This window comes from Fusarium vanettenii (assembly GCF_000151355.1).
Source record: "Fusarium vanettenii 77-13-4 chromosome 11 genomic scaffold NECHAsca_30_chr11_1_0, whole genome shotgun sequence".
NCBI lineage: Eukaryota > Fungi > Ascomycota > Sordariomycetes > Hypocreales > Nectriaceae > Fusarium > Fusarium vanettenii.
In genome coordinates, this window is record NW_003315855.1 from 449,976 (window position 1) to 465,692 (window position 15,717).

Consider the following 15,717-nt stretch of genomic DNA (forward strand, 5'->3'; position numbering starts at 1 on the left):
GCAAGGCTGGGCTATTACTCCCTGAGACACTTACGTGATGCGAACCTGGGAAGATCGCTGATCAATGACTCATGCTGCTTTTCCATTGGCCTCAGCTGAAACCGCGGGACGCGAGCTGAACTTAGCATAACGCCACATACGATTACATCTACGGCTAAGGAATGTGCCAGCGGGCAGCCGAGTGAATCCTGGGAAGAGGTGCAGGCGATGATGCACTGTGCGAAGAATGGTTTTTTTTCTGTCTGTTGTGGATGCCCAAAGCATTTCTCTCTCGTTATCAAGTTTATCAACCCAATGTAGGCAGGACAGTAAATGGCCAGCTTATCAACAGCGACAAGTTCAAGGGAGTCAACATCACCTCCTTGGTTCACGTCAAGATGATAAACCACCCTGCTCATGAGCTTTTTCGACCCTGGGTTTAATGCCGACATGCTTCAATAATTATGTTTTCTATCATTGTAGGTAGCTAATAACTTCTTTTAGAAGCGTGACCAAGTTCTCAGGGTAGTAACACATAGCATCATCAACAAGAATTATACAGAATTGCAAGCAGTTTTCCCTGTTGGCTCCCATTCCAACGAAGTCTATGATGTAAATTCATGCCGCCATACTCGCTGGGATCCAATTACTGACGAGGCAAAAACACCCCCAAGTCTGAATTTGAAGATAGCGAAGAACTAAAATCTGCCATCTGGGATCTGAGTGACCTCACACTGGGAACTTGCAATATTCTAGATTTTATTGTTCAATGTAGACCAATTATTTGTCTGTTTTCTCCAAGGCTAACGCGACCTAATCACGACCTTTCCCATGCTCACAAAGAATTATCGATGGGAAGAAAACTTTGTGAGGTGTCGAATCTTGACTCGGCTCCTTGCTGTAAGAGCCTTCCCGTCATTGCCCAAGAGAATTCTATGGCCAACCACGCTCAGTCGTCACTTTACAAACCATTCAAGAAAATGATGCCTAGTTCAGTCTCAACTCTAAGAATCCCGTCATTCTAGGCAAGATGGATGAAGCTCCCAAGTTGCTGCAGTGGCTGTAAAACTGCATGGACAGATCAGACTGCCGGGCTCCATTCTCAACCCTGGCAAGCTCTCTCAGCCGTCACAGGACTAAGTCAAGACGGAGGTCCCAAGTGAGGCAGCCGTTTGGGTCAAGGGAGATCTTGTCAGTGGCCTCGAGGTCTACTACTCCAACGGCTCAGAGCTTGTACATGGCAAATGCGAGGGGGGTGCTTGTAAGAGCTTTCACATCATTGTCGGCAACTTTTAATCTATCTACCACCTAGTTCTCATATCTGGAGAGGCACCAAAATCCAAGGTGAGAATGACTGGTCTACAGTTGACTCTGAAAAGCTGCCACATTGAGGAGTTTGCTGCACTTAGCCATTCTGTTACCACTCTTCAAAACCCCTACTACTGTCGCTCTCTCTCTCTCGGTTACTAGACCTTCCGCAGTTCCTAGAGATTTATAACTTCCTATAGAGGATACTTCCTAGCACTTGGAGGTGTTGAGGGCGGTAATGGTCCAAACACCCACGAGCAGCCAACAGCAGCAAGCGCCTAGCCTTCACTTTCAACTCGTAGTCCTGTTGGTTCGAATTACGAGATGTTGATGGGTCGGCCTCTTCCTGAGGAGGCACCAAAAGAAATCAGTCAAATTTTACCTAGACCCGAGATGCTACTTGGCCAAACATCACAAAATACCTCGGCCACACAACGATCCTGTACGGCTTTTATACGCATTAGGCCAATGGGCAGGCCAAGAGGAGCGATGGACAGAGGTCAAGCTTGCCTTAGTCAAGCGGTGGAATAGGGATAAGTTTGTAGACTCTGTTGGCGTGCGCAGCACTCTAAGAGAAGCAGAGAAGGAGTGAAAGGCTAAGACCTGCGACACGGTAAGATGGCCATCCTGTATCAACCAGATGCTGGCACTTGGTTGGGTACTGGTGCTACCACTTTAAGGATCATTCAGGGTTTGCTCATCTGGATGCAATGTGGTATGGGATAGAGTAGGCTACTGCTCCGAAAGGAAAGTGGAAAAGGCAGTGACTTTTCTTCTCGCGGGCCAAAGGATCTATTGAGCACATCGACAATGACAACAGTTTTGCAAATAATTACCGCATGGGTAACAAGCAGTTTCTTGGCTTAATACTTGTAAAATAGCCCCTCTTTAACTCATCTCCGTAAATACTTGCTGAGCGATTATTTAATCATCGTGTCCCAAGGCGATGTACCTCTTCTATGACTCCTCTCTTTCGATCTAAGTTTCTTCACACACCGAGACACTCAATCAGAAGCACAAGAGTGTTTCCTTGTGTCCGCGTCAGCACGGATGAACATCACATCAGGTTGTATCAACAGCACACCATGCAAAAACTACCCTGTCACGCCTGCCCAATAGCCCCAGCATGGTGCGTCGATAGCGCGACGGGGCATGCAGTCCTCCAGCCTCGGCAGACAACGGCGCAGCTGATCGCCACCTGTGGGCGCACCAGCTCGGCTAGGCCGCTCGTCTTGGCGTCGGTCGAGACTCAGCCAGCCACGGGCTTGGACAACATTTGCATGGTCGCCGACTTGATCTACTCTGCCTCTCTCTCTGCTCGGAGCTCCCCGCATGAGAAGGTCCAGATTAGCGCTGTAGGCGATCCAGCTCTCTAGTTAGGAAGTGCTATGATAAACGTCCGTCTCGTAACTTGGGCTTCTGGTGAAGCAGGGAGACTTTTCTAAGCAAGCCAGAGTTTTCTTTAAACCAATGCGCCATTATCTCATTTTGGAATTTGACATTTTCAACGCAGATAACATGGACACCGAAAAGAAGAAATGGGTGGTGGAAGCCATGACCAATGAAATGCTCAACTCAAACGATAAGCGTGAAGCCATGACCCCCCAGCTTTTGCAAAGAGCACCGTCCCTAATAACAAGCGATGGGGGGCAATCGTGTACCCATGCTTACAACTAACCCCGTAAACCCCGGATCCTGAGAGAGACACGCAACACGTTCCACTGGCTGTTGACCTGAATAAAAGCATGGTGGGTAAAGCCCTTCTCGAGAGTTCCGGGCCTAGGGATAAAGAAAGATTGCCTCTCGCCAGTTTTGTGTTCCGTGAAGCCTTCTCAAAACATGTTGCTGATCCAACTTGTTGAGAGGTGCCCCACTCCTCCCACTAGATACGCGTTTGCAAGCGTCAACAACCAAGCCGACAGCCGAGCTGAAGCCACAAGAGTCCTAATTTGCCACCTCCTCTTCAACAGACAAAAACATGGTGGCATCAGTGCTCTCCATTCTACTCTCAGTTGAAAGCATCATTCAGGCCTCCAAAGAAACCAAGTCAGCAAAACTCCACGAACTGTGGACAAGTCAGTGTAAACAAAAACATCGCGCTAGTGCCCGAGGGATTCTCCGTCACTCTCACGCTCTCCTTGGCCTTGCCAACACCGTCATTCAGAAGCATTTATTCGCCCTATCCAGGTGGTTGGTGGAGTACAGGTCTCCTAAGGATCAGACTCTCACATGTAGGCTTCTCGGGACCTTCAATACTCCCGAGTACAAGCACGAGTTGCCCTGGACCAACACATTGTTCATCAATGGTGCCCAGGTTTTGCTAGCTGATCTTCCCATGACACTACCATCCGTAAGCAAAATTTGTTTAAAAGACATAATATGTATTAGTATTAGGGCATTGTATACAATTCGAGTGCGCCATTAAAGCTATCGATGATGTTTTATGGAAACCTTGTTAATCTATCAGCTATCAAAACAAGACCGGCGCGCTTCGCTACAAAGATAAAGATATAGTCCGACACTTCTTCTGAAAGAAGAATACAATTCTCTGTATCGAAGGGTCTTTCTAAAGTCTGCCAATAGTTGTAGGTCTTGTTCCGAGGCTTGAAACAAGAAGTAGGGTGTGTCAACAGTCAAATTGCTGTGGTTGAGGTGAAGTCATTAAGCCCATTGAGAATTTAATTGAGATACTATGATCCCCGTTCTAAGTAGCATAAAGTGATAGAATAATAATAGATAACTTGGAGTACAGCAACATATACAAGGTCTTGTAGTGACCCGGCATGCCTCCAGAGGAAGCAGAAAGATCGCGAGTCAATTGCATCTCTATGACCAAATCAATTTTTCGCCGCCGCGAAAGGCAAATATCCAGACGACGCTCGTCGACGAGGTTACTAACCTGAATTTCAAACTAGACATCTGAGACGTTTTTCGTTTCGATCACGACGACGCGTATTCAATCCAGTTTGAGACTTGTAGAAAGGGGATAAGGGGCCGTGGACTAAAGCGCCCATGTCGCTATATCATATTGCGATATTGAAAAGCAATCTTCTCTTCCTAGGGGGGCATGTCATTTATATTGATCGGGATATTAATAGTCGGAGGCCTGAGGATATCCTTTTCTTTCGAGATTTTATCACGCATTAGCGATATCATGTGGAAGCTGATGGAAGGGTAATGAAAGGCAACTCGGCCTGGTATTTAGCGACAGACGACCTCACAGGGCGCGGCAAGTGAAAGGGTAATCAGAGAATGGTATCGGAGCACGTTTAAGTAATCCAAAGTTGATAGAAATGAACAAGACGAAGGGTATCTAATTCAAAGGGAATCCCAGCATTATATTTCAAGCAGGTGGTGTTGGAACGGGTGTCATTGGCGATGTCCGGCTGTCTCGTCGAGCAGTGAATTGCCGACAAATGGACTCATTCATGTGTTTCTCCCGGCCTGAATAATCAGCTGGATTTGTCAACTCCCGAGGTAACTTGACAATATTAATAAATTGAAATATTAACCTTTGATTAAACTCTATGACCCTGTTAGAGTAAACTCTCAGTAACCGAGCTAGACCGTGTTCTGTAATGCTGCGCCCCGCGGTCCGTTGTTCCGAATTAGAGTGTACAGGTTAGCAAAAAAAGATGAAATCAGTTACATTTCTACCGGTCGCGCGCAGCTTGTGAGACAAGACTCACCTTGGCAGGTCCTCCAAGATATTCTCTTCTCTTTGGGCGGCTCGCATTCATTCCCGTTGGTGGCGCCTTCTTGCTGAAATTAAAGGGTAGCCAACCATCCTCGCGAATGCCCTCATAGGGTAGGATACGACCCAACGCCACCTGTTTTGAAGTAGGATTGGCTCGCTCGCAAGCGAACGAGCAGGTTTTTGAATCCTTTTTCGGTCTTATCCAGCGCGACCAATTAATAGAGGCATGTTTTCGGGCGGCCGCTTTTGTATGCGCGGTCGGCATGGATGCACTTTGGTTGTCATGGATGCTTTGGCCTGCAGATTTGGTGCTGATTTAAGCATGCGTGTCTGACAAAAGTATTTGTGATGGAACGGTAAAACACACACCATCGCGTCATGTACTGTATGCAACTTCCAGTGAGGCCTTCGACCATGGAGCCGTGCTTGGTCGAAAAGAAAACTCTGTCGATCCCTCAAAGATCTGTCCGATCGGCGCTAACTTGACACTTTTGGTGACCCCCTCTGGGCCAAGATCTTCGCAATTCCCAAAGTGAGACAGACAAGACATTTGAAAAGGCCGATTACTGAGCGTGTTGAGCTTACGTGTGAAACCCATGCTTCGCTCGCAAGGGTCATCTAGACCCCTGAACCATTCGATTTCGCTACCGCTACGTATTAAGCTCGGACTCATCTGGTGACAGCAACACACACCTTGGCCATCGCACCTTGATTCTTGGTATAACTTGATTCGTGGACGCCGTGCGCCGGCAGTCTTGGCATACCTTGTGAGTGTGGCACTCCCGGACAAGCTCTCCTATGAGATGAGCACGCCTGGTGTGATTACAAGGGTGAAAAAAAAAAAAGAAGGCGTAAAAAAAAAAATAACGCTTTTCAGCTCCACCGTTTATCCTGGCATGTTTCAGCGGACCCCCCCTTGCTTAGCCCATGCCATGTCGCAACAAGGAGCACCAATGGGGGGGAGTGATTATGCAGAGTAACAGCCAGCGTAACAGTGAGCATTGGGATCATCGCGGGTGTTGAAGTTTGTAATGTTTCAGTGAATGATGCTTTTAGTAACAGTCATATGGGAGTAAAATAGTGACACCCCTTGGTCCGGAAAAGGGGCCACGTGTTTTGTATGGAATCACCCTTGTCGGGCGGCGTTATTGGCACATGATGATGGCCACCTGCAAACGCGTACCAACCCCGCTGGGGCGCTATAAGCGATTGGCCATAGGAGGCAATGTGCGAGATAGTGGTGTGCCCGTCGGCCAATCACGCTTTGCACCAGTCTATCGGGCCTCGGGCTGAGTGGTATAAGGAGACCGTGTCTACCGCAAATGAGTTGAGTCATGTTTTTCTTTTCTCATTTTTGCTCTCTCGAGAGTCTAGCTTGTCATCTCAAGCATCAGTCCAAGCAGTAACCTGCTCAGAAAGGCGTCGCTCGTTGTCGCTGTTTATCGCCGCCAAGATGCCCCCTAAAAGAAGATTCGCGTCGCGTTCCAGCAATCTCGTTCCGGAGAGGCCGTCCAAAAAGCTCCGCCTCTCATCTCCGCCAGTGTCTCCCGCCTCATCAAAGATTTCCCCGAGGAATCTAAAGTTGAAGCGATCGCGAGTTTCGCCAAGCCTGTCGGTGAAATCTGAACAGTCGCAAACAGAGAAAATAGAGGATACCATTATTTGCGCCCCGATTGAGGTGAGTATGCAAATGTGGATCTGATTGAATTTGCCTGACATTATAAATAAGTGGGTGTCGATTATTGAAGACGAAAGTGAGCTGGACGTGGAGGAAGAGGAGCTGACGCAGCGATCAATACCTTTCGACGATGTTTTTCAGAATGAATCAGTCAAGCGCATCATTACTCAGTTCCCGAAAGGCCACGGATCCTGGTATATCCTCCGATGCGAGGAGCATGACGTTGACTTCAAGAGTCACCCACTACGAGCTGCTTCGGCGCATTTGAGGAGCCGACAGCACGGCCGGCTGCAAAACACGACCGGACCAGCCGTCATCGAACATTTCGGCACAAAGGTTTTGGACTGCAACGAAAAACTGGCGCAGAAGAACAATGCAGCCGCCTTGAAGTTTAAACCGGCCATTAAGCAAGAGGTAACCCAACACGTGGATGAGTTTGTACCAGCGCAGTTTGCACCAAGAGAGTCGGTGCCAAGGGATCCGACACCAGAGGCAGTGCCAGAAGAGGCAGCACCGGAAGAGTCGGTACCAAAACAGCCAATCCCGGAAGAGCCGGTATTAGAAGCCGTACCGGAAGTAGTGCCGGAAACAATATCGGAAGCAGTGCCGGAAGTATCAGTACCAGAAGAGTCAGCACCAGATGAATCAACACAACAAGAATCGACACGAGAAGAGTCAACACAAGATGAGCCAGCGCCAGAAGAGACCACCCCGCGCCACAAGAAGCGAAAACTCTCATCAACACCGTGCCATGTGGAAGACGAGGCATCACCCACAAAGGACGAACCGATGGAGGAATCGAGCCATGATCCGATAATAAGCCCAACGCCAGGCATCGTGTATCTGGCCTACCGAGAATCAACAAAATCTTGGATTCCCGCCCTGGTTTTGCCCCGGAATAACCTTCACAAGGTCGGCGTATCAACGACACTCGAATCCCTCGGCCTGGTAGAAAACGTACCCAAGTGCTATGTCTACGATCCGGGGACGAAATGCCTGGAATGGAAGGCGCAGTATGAAGATGGTGGCTCTCTTGTCGCTCAACGGCAATTCCCAGTGGTTTATTTCGATGCGACGGCTTTCCCGAGTAAGGATGCTGCGGGATGGGTGGGAGCTGGTGATTTGCAGGAACTGGATCTTTCTGATGCTTCTGCGAGTCTCGAACCGCATTTCTCAATGGCTCGAGATTTCGTTGCGAAGCGTCAGGGTACGACTGCAGAGTGCAAGAACCTGAGTCCTCTTGCAATTCCAAACAGTAAGTGAAAAACCAGGTTCTGATTTTCAAACAGCTAACAATCTTCAGCAGAAGTTAATCCCAAGACGCAATCATCGACACAAGCAACATCGACAAAGATTGAAAGCCCCGTATTGATGATTTCTGACAACTTGCCTCCGAAGGCACCGGTCGTGGTATCTGTTATCCCAGAGAAGGAGGCCACCCCGCCAGTGGAAACCCCGACAACAGTGCCCAGCCGTGAAGCTTCTGTGGAATCTGATTCGAAGCCTTCAGTCACTACTGAGTCTTTCTCAGTCTCAGAGCCCGTTGATCCCAAGCCCGTCGACCGCCCTGAACCTATCAGCAACCCCGAATCAGCTACCGGCCCTGATCCTATCGACAAATTCAGGCCTATCGGCGACTCCGAACCTGTTAAGGACTCTGAGCCGATTAGTGAACCAGTTAACGAACCTGAGCTGATCAGCGAAGAACCTGTCAGCAGCTCTGAGCTTATCAGAAAACCGGAGTTTATCAACGACAGCGAGGTAGCCAACCCGGAACGTATTAGCAATCCTGAGCCTATTACTGTCATCGAAGACACCACCAGTCCTGTGTTCATCAATGAACCCCAGCCGATTGTCAATTCGGAGCCTATCAACAACTTCCAGCATATCAGCCACCCAGAGGTCGTCAGCAAGCCCGTATCCATCAACACTGTTCCTGCCAACACTTTCGAGCCTACCAGCGCTTTCAAGCCTGTTAACAGCCCTGAGCCCACGAACATTTCCCATCGAGAGGTATTCATTGAAAACCAACCCAGCAGGCCCAGCGAGTCTCGGAGCTTTTACACCCAAGATGTGGTCATGGAACACCAGTATCCATATTCACCCGCGAGCACCTACGTCGATCCCGTGCCAACACCACCCGCATCAGAAGTCCAGTCTCATCAACACAGCGTTAAACGCGCCCTACTCAACCACATGTCAGCCGATCTTTTTCAACTCAAGGCAAAGTCAACAACTCTCATCTTTCCTAAAGCCGTATTCGACCTAGAGGCAATGCAGTCAACATTGCCACCTATTCAGTCACTTCCTAGCATGCAGGGCTATTCTCAGACTCTCCGACCCATTAGTGATCAGATGGGATCTCCGGCCCCTAGCATTAGCCAGACACAATCGTTTCCATCTCAAAGCGCACCTTCGTCTGCGTACAACTCACCAGCACCACAACATACACCAGTACCGCAGCATGCGCCAGCACCACAGCATGTGCCAGCACCACAACCCACACCTGCGCCCATTCCTCACGCAGCTCCTACTACAACAATCAAAAAGAAGACTGGCCCACGGAAACCAGTTCCTACACACAGGCCTGTTCCTTCTCAAAGACCTGTCCCTGCAGTACCTACACAGAGGGCCTCCGCCACGCCAAAGCCTGCCATCGTGCAGAGAAGCGCCATCACAAAGAAACCTGCCGCTCCAAGGAGGCCCGTCCCAACACAGAGACCTCTCGCTCCACACCGACCTGCCGCCGTCGAAGAAGCTGAGCCTCGATTTGGGGAGACCCTCTATGGCGTTTCCGAGTATATTCTACAGGGCGTGAGGAGATGGCTCAGGACTACTGAGAAGAACCCCAAGATTTCCGAATTTTGTTTTTCTGATGGACTTTATCGATGTCCTTGGTGTCACAAACGGTTTGCGCGAGCTGGAATTTTTACGGATCATTTGTCTTTAAAGCATGATGAGCGGCCTAAGCCGCCGGAGATTAGACCAGATCACAGATGATCTGCGACTACAGGAGTTCAAGGAGTTTAGGGCGGATATAAATATATTTATTGTAATGAAATTTCGCACAAGATCGATTCTCGTTTATTTTCTTGTTGACTTGTTTTGCTCCTTGCTGCGGGTCTTTGGTTTGAACTTGACAGGCCAGCAGAGCGCCTAATTTTGGATTACTTGCAAAACTACAATCTAGTATCACTTGAAATAACCTTTCCTAGCGCAAATCCTTGTTCGAAATAGTAAAGAAACATGGACCAGCTTCAACCCCCAAAGTGCATTTCGGGCCTCGGGTTGGTGTTGACCGAGATCCACATCGCAACAGGTCATGACCCCCGCATAAAGACTGTTGTCCTGGCCACTTCTTTACTTGAAACAATCCTTCTTCATTCACTTTGATAAAAACGCACGATGCTCGAATCTGACCAGCACTGGCCCCTCTGGGGAGAGGGTTCCCTTGAAGGAGCCTTTGAACTCGAAACACCGGGAGGCAAGATCGACAATGCTGTCGTCACCAGTGTCGAGAGACCTTTTCTCTTTGGATATCGCCCTGAAAAGGGTAATGGACGAGGAATTCTTATTCTTGGAGGAGGAGGATACGTTCAGCTCATGGTTGGACGTGAAGGTGTTGCGGTGGCAAAGTGGCTGAACAGTCTCGGATTCTACGCCTTTGTTCTCGTCCACCGATTTCCAAATGCCGATACTGGTGCTCCAGCACCTTTGGATGATGCGAGACGCGCATTGAAGTTGATTAAGGAGAGCGGTCATGCTACTCAAGGACTAGGAATATGCGGCCTCTCCTCTGGCGGTCACCTTGGAGCTGCTCTGTTGGCCGATTACCCACAAGCATGGACTGCTCCCGACCCCGAGATTCCTCAAGCCGATTTTGCAATTCTCGGATACGGACCAATATCTACCAATGCAGTCGGACGCACAATCATCGCCGACAAGCCGCCTCTGCCGCCGGTGGAGAAGCAATCTCTCTACGACATTGTTCAGCCAGACGTACAGATCAAGTCTCCGGCCCCACCGACGTTTATCGTCTACTCCAACAACGACCCAGTCGTCCCTGTTGTCAACGCGTACCGTCTCGCTGAGGGAATCACCAACGGTGGAGGATCTGTGGAGCTTCATATCTTTGCTGATGCTCCTCACGGATTTGCGCTCGACACCCCGAATCTTCCTGTATCTAACTGGCCATCGATGTGTAAGGCGTGGCTTGGGCAGCATGGTTGGATAGAATAAGAAAACGGAATTTATATTTGACATAGAAGGCAGCATTTTTGCCGTAAATTCATGATTCTTCTTCCTTTCCTTTTTCGGCTCGCGGTTACGATTCCGAGAGGCACTCGAGGTACAACCAGATGGGGGCAACCTGCCTTGTAGTTATCCACAACCTTCTCTGGATAGAATGTAACACCATCTAGCATGGAATGAAGCTGTTACTATCTAGTTGAAGTGCGAACGCTTGCACACTGCCTACTAGCTCAACGCTTCCAGGCGTAGACCTAGAGAGGGGCGATCACAACACGATTTAACAAGTCAAGACCGTGACCAAACTTGTCCCAGACGGAACGATCCGACAACGCGTCATCTAGAAAACATGTTCCGGAATGTTGAGCTAGGCAAGTCACCTCCATTTAGGCACAGCTAAATATAATTCTTTTATTATTATAACAAAACGTTCAAAAGAAAGGCTATTATATCAACATTAGGTTATAATATTATAATATATTAAAGATCTATTCTTTATTATAATTATAGCCTGGCCCTCAATGGGTTAATAAGCCCAAAGATCGTCATTTAAGTACCGGGTCCTTCGGCGGTTAACGGAATGCGGGAAAGGGATCCCAAGGTGTACTTGTGGAATACCGGTCCTTGGGCGCCGATGTACTGGAGCAATCGGCATTTGGATCGTCCTTCTATCTGCACGATTATAATATTCTTCTAAACAAGACATAGTAGTAGTGAAAACTTCCATCAGAACTCCGCCCGCTATGCATGTTATTGCCAGAATGTAACAGATATAGTCAATGCTGTCATAGCTGTTGTCTTGAGTATCTCTAAAGGGAGTCCAGTCTCGACGGGCTGGAGTGCCATGAAAGCCAGGCGGAGCGGGTAGACTAAGATTTGCCGCGTCTGGGCATTCCTGGCTGAGATATCGCGTTGTCTAGGAGCTCACATCAGGAAAAGTTTGGTTTCGACGTAGAACACGCATGGCTCACCTCTTCCATGCACAGAAGAGTAAAATCTTTGTGTGCTGTCCACTTGGCGTATTGGCCTGCTTCGAAAGATGTCCAGAAGGCCAGGCCAGCGAAAAAAAGAGAGGCAGCAGTGAAGATGGTTGCCCAAAATTGCCAACTTTTGAGTACTGGAAATCGATCTGCTAGCTGCTTTACTCCAGCCTTTGCCGTAGACAAGGACGTAAGAGTTGTAGGGAAAGCCCGGATAAGATTAATGAATCTTGTTCCGATAGCTGCTGCTCTGCTTCCTAGGCCCACTGCGACCGTTAGCTTTGAAAGTGGATTGACAATTCGTAAAGCGTCTGGGGGCAACAGACTGAGGGAAGGCTGAAGCCTCGCAAGCAGTGCGACCACTATCTTCATCAAGGGCATTTTGACACTTGGTACTTCGTATTTGTCTGGTTACTTGCGAAACAAGCGGTGTAGCAACCTGGAAAAGTAATGTAGTGACGGAGTTGTATTGTGCCACGTGATTAGGGTTTTCACTGCAAACGCTGGTTTATTGTGCCGGCCTGCCTCGTTCGACGAAGTGCCGATTCTCTTTGCGCCTTTCTATTGGCCTAAACCCTAGAAGCCTCCGGGTATCTATCATCATCCCAAACATCATGCTGGCTGGCTAGAGCTTGAAGTCGGGACTAGCCGGAGAGAAACCTCCCAATCTCGCTGGTGACAAAGTTCTTGTCCTCCTCAAGAGCCCATTCTCCACCAGCCAGATGTCCCCAAACACTCTCAATAACCTTTAGTTCCCCAAATCTCAGATGCTTCACTTCCTCCTCACTGTCTTCCGGAGGAAAGTACAAGTCCGTTCGACTTGGCATCAACAGAACCTTAGCTTTGATGCTCGCTAGCGCGGAAGGGAGATCACCCTTGACCGGCCCGTGATCAGAGATGTCGCCGCCTCTCCAAGTGTTGACCAAATGCATCAAGTCGCGAGCGTCCCACTTTCCCATGGCGTTGTCCCAGACCTTGACGAGGTAGTCCTCGACAGTCTCACAGTGAAGTCTCTTCCATTGTTCCTTGCGGAACCAAGCCGAACTTAGAGCCCAAGTCGAGTATACGCGCGCGAAAGCTCTGGTTCCACGGACCGCAGGCTCAGTGTATAGTCCATCGTGCCAGTCAACACTAGATTCAAGTGCCGCAATGGGGCCCTCAAGAAAAGACTTGTTGTGCCAGCTGGTTCTCGCTGAACTGGCGAGGACAACAACGCGCTGCACAAAGTCGGGATAGAGGATGGCAAAGTAGTAGGCCTGAGTGCCGCCCATGGAGAAGCCAATGTAAGCAGCCAGCTTCTCGATACCCAAAGCCATGAGCAACTTGTACTGGAGATGGATGTTGTCCTCGTAAGAAGTTTGCGGGAACCTGGTAGGCTCGGGGGCATTTGAGGGCGACGAGGACTCGCTGCCACCGAGAAGGCCAATGACAATGATATAATAGTCTTTCAGGACAGAATCATCACTTCCGTACAAGAAAGCCAATGTCGTTTCAATTTTGCCGGAAAAGCAGGTCGGGATCAGTATGGCGGGGTTGTTGGGTGAACCATAGGTGCGGTAAGCCAGCGTGAGAGAGTTGTTGGAAGACGGAGGCCCAGCGTCGAGGTTTGGCTGGCCATCAGCAGTAAAGAAGCGCGTTTTAGATGCCATGGTTGTTGAATTTGTAGCTAATGATGGTCAGTTCCTCGTGGTGACCTCAGCACAGGAGGGTTGACGTAATGCGAGAGCAGTCAATTTATAGTACAAGATTGGACATACAATAACGATGTTATTCCCACTCAAAACATCTTCTTACACAATGAAAACAGTCTCAAACTGTGACGCTGACAAACTGGGCTGACATATCTGCTTCAAAACCTCGGCTGACAAACCCGTCAGGTTTACATCTAACGTTGACGATGTGTCAGAGACCCATCAACTACAACATCCCCACCTGGATATGTACAGGTCCAAGAAATTGCAACACCTGGGCTCTCAGCGTAGCCCATACTAGGTCAGCCAACACCTATACTTTCCAAAATCACCCATCAAAAGCTCAACCCCGCTCTGTCGAAACGCTTGACGCAACTCATTGATCCTCTTCAACCCCATGCCGTGTTGACTATCCCAAAGCATGCACTGCCAGTCCTGCTCAACCCCATCAATTGATACATGCTTCAGGTACGGAAATCTCTGGCTTGCCACCCTCGAGAGCTCAAGCATGTCATCAAAAATGATAATTTTTAAGCGTGTGACTTCAAGCTCAGTGATTAAAGCCAAAAGCATCTCGTAAATCTTAACACCAAGAAGACCTATCCACAAAGTATGCTCCCATAGTGTCGTACAGAGCAAGGGCAACCCCTTGACGCGAAACTTTTGCAGTTTCTTCAGCTCTGCAAGACTGCCCAACTGGTCCGTCGGAGAAGTTTGGTGCCCGTAGCTGCTGTCGGTAAAGTCCAGAGATAGAAACCGACATTCCTGGCAAAGCAGGATAGCTTTACCGATTTCCGACGGAGAGGCCTCATCCACCTCCACCTCATAATTTTCACCGTCTGGCTCATAAGTGAAGGCTTCTAGCCTGGAAAATAGACCCAGAAGTGCAGTAACCCCTTCGGCGCTCACCGCACAGCGTTCGAGCCATATCTCTTTGACGCCTTCATGAATTGGTGGTTGGGGTGTCTCCCAGTCAGCATTGCAGTAGACTACAAGGCCCCCGAGGCGCTCCAGAGCTGGAGCTGCGATGAGTACCGACGCAATGACTGTGATGTCTGCGGGTCGCCCTCTATGCCAGCTCTTTACAACCAGTTCCTTCAGGCGCGGAAGTGACCCAGGCTCACAAGAGGGAAATTTGCGGCCTTGATCTAATTCGAGATGTAGAATTTCAAGGTTGGCGCCAAAGGGTAAAATAATGGCGGTGAACGCTGTAATAAAGTCGTATTTGACGTTGACGAACTTGACACGTTTTCCACGAATCGGGGGGTTATGATACTTGTGACACTGTCCAAGATGCCACTAGGTTATCTTCTCTTTGTCATCTTGATACTCTTGTATGCGTAGCAGCATTCGTAAAATGCTTTCGAGATCCCGACATTCCATGTCAAACATAAACAGCTGGTTGATGTACTGGGCGAGGTGTGGACGCTCGGCGAGAGTTCGGAGTAGCAGTTTGGATACTGCTGGCGCGCGTGCACAGGGAAAATGATACAGGTACGGCTGAGCAATGTGTTGTATAGTCGTACACGTCTGTGTCATGGCGGACAGTGCTGCGATCCTGACCCTGGCATTGTCCATGACAAAAGCCTTGGCTCCTTTGAAACACGCCTCGTGCAGTTTCTCAGGGTCAATGGGCTCAATGGACACGACGGGCTCCGTGGGCTCAACGGTTTCGCTGGTGCAATGACGGCAGAGATTCGCACATATGATATGTAGGATTTCCAGAGGAAGGGTTAGAAGATGGGCCATTTTGACGGCGTTGAAAGAGACGGTCTGATGCAAAAGTTTGAGGGTTGAAGGAGCCTTGTTCTGATGAAACTGAAGGCATTGGCCTTGACACGCAACTCCTATTGTGGGGTGGATTTGACGAATCATTCCACGTTGTGCTCAGCCGAGCAGGCCGGTCACGCATTCACGGCCTTGATATTACCTCGATGTACCTAAGTAGAACTGGGATGTACCTAGGTAGGTATAAATAAGATAGTGATTACTTATGGTGCTTGAGAGCATTGGGTTTTGATGCTATTATATGCTGCATTAGAGTGTTCTTTGACCATTTGTACGACGGAGGCGTCGTTGAGAAATAAGAAACAAAAGAAAAAAGGCAGTGATTACCAACACCCACGCACCGGCTTT

General features: G+C 49.0%; 5 protein-coding genes across 5 annotated transcripts; 2 read left to right on the forward strand and 3 right to left on the reverse strand.

Annotated features, from left to right (window-relative positions):
* Window positions 1–6,437: 6,437 nt before the first annotated feature.
* On the forward strand, window positions 6,438–9,733 carry NECHADRAFT_101991 (uncharacterized protein; the record flags this gene model as incomplete). Its single annotated transcript, XM_003043078.1, has 3 exons — window positions 6,438–6,662; window positions 6,714–7,917; window positions 7,966–9,733. The coding sequence occupies 3 exons, from the start codon at window positions 6,438–6,440 to the stop codon at window positions 9,660–9,662; spliced, it is 3,126 nt and encodes a 1,041-aa protein (XP_003043124.1). The 3' UTR covers window positions 9,663–9,733.
* A 334-nt stretch (window positions 9,734–10,067) lies between these two features.
* On the forward strand, window positions 10,068–10,901 carry NECHADRAFT_51330 (uncharacterized protein; the record flags this gene model as incomplete). The annotated part of the gene is made up of 1 exon (XM_003043079.1): window positions 10,068–10,901. One exon carries the CDS (start codon window positions 10,068–10,070, stop codon window positions 10,899–10,901), a length of 834 nt encoding a protein of 277 aa, XP_003043125.1.
* Window positions 10,902–11,459: 558 nt separating this feature from the next.
* Window positions 11,460–12,271, reverse strand: NECHADRAFT_86406 (uncharacterized protein; the record flags this gene model as incomplete). The annotated part of the gene is made up of 2 exons (XM_003043181.1): window positions 11,460–11,603; window positions 11,882–12,271. The coding sequence occupies 2 exons, from the start codon at window positions 12,269–12,271 to the stop codon at window positions 11,460–11,462; spliced, it is 534 nt and encodes a 177-aa protein (XP_003043227.1).
* A 329-nt stretch (window positions 12,272–12,600) lies between these two features.
* Window positions 12,601–13,455, reverse strand: NECHADRAFT_26898 (uncharacterized protein; the record flags this gene model as incomplete). Its single annotated transcript, XM_003043182.1, has 1 exon — window positions 12,601–13,455. A coding segment is annotated over one exon (855 nt), but the record flags the coding sequence as incomplete, so codon positions are not given.
* A 423-nt stretch (window positions 13,456–13,878) lies between these two features.
* On the reverse strand, window positions 13,879–15,330 carry NECHADRAFT_86408 (uncharacterized protein; the record flags this gene model as incomplete). Its single annotated transcript, XM_003043183.1, has 2 exons — window positions 13,879–14,789; window positions 15,108–15,330. The coding sequence occupies 2 exons, from the start codon at window positions 15,328–15,330 to the stop codon at window positions 13,879–13,881; spliced, it is 1,134 nt and encodes a 377-aa protein (XP_003043229.1).
* Between the last annotated feature and the right edge of the window lie 387 nt (window positions 15,331–15,717).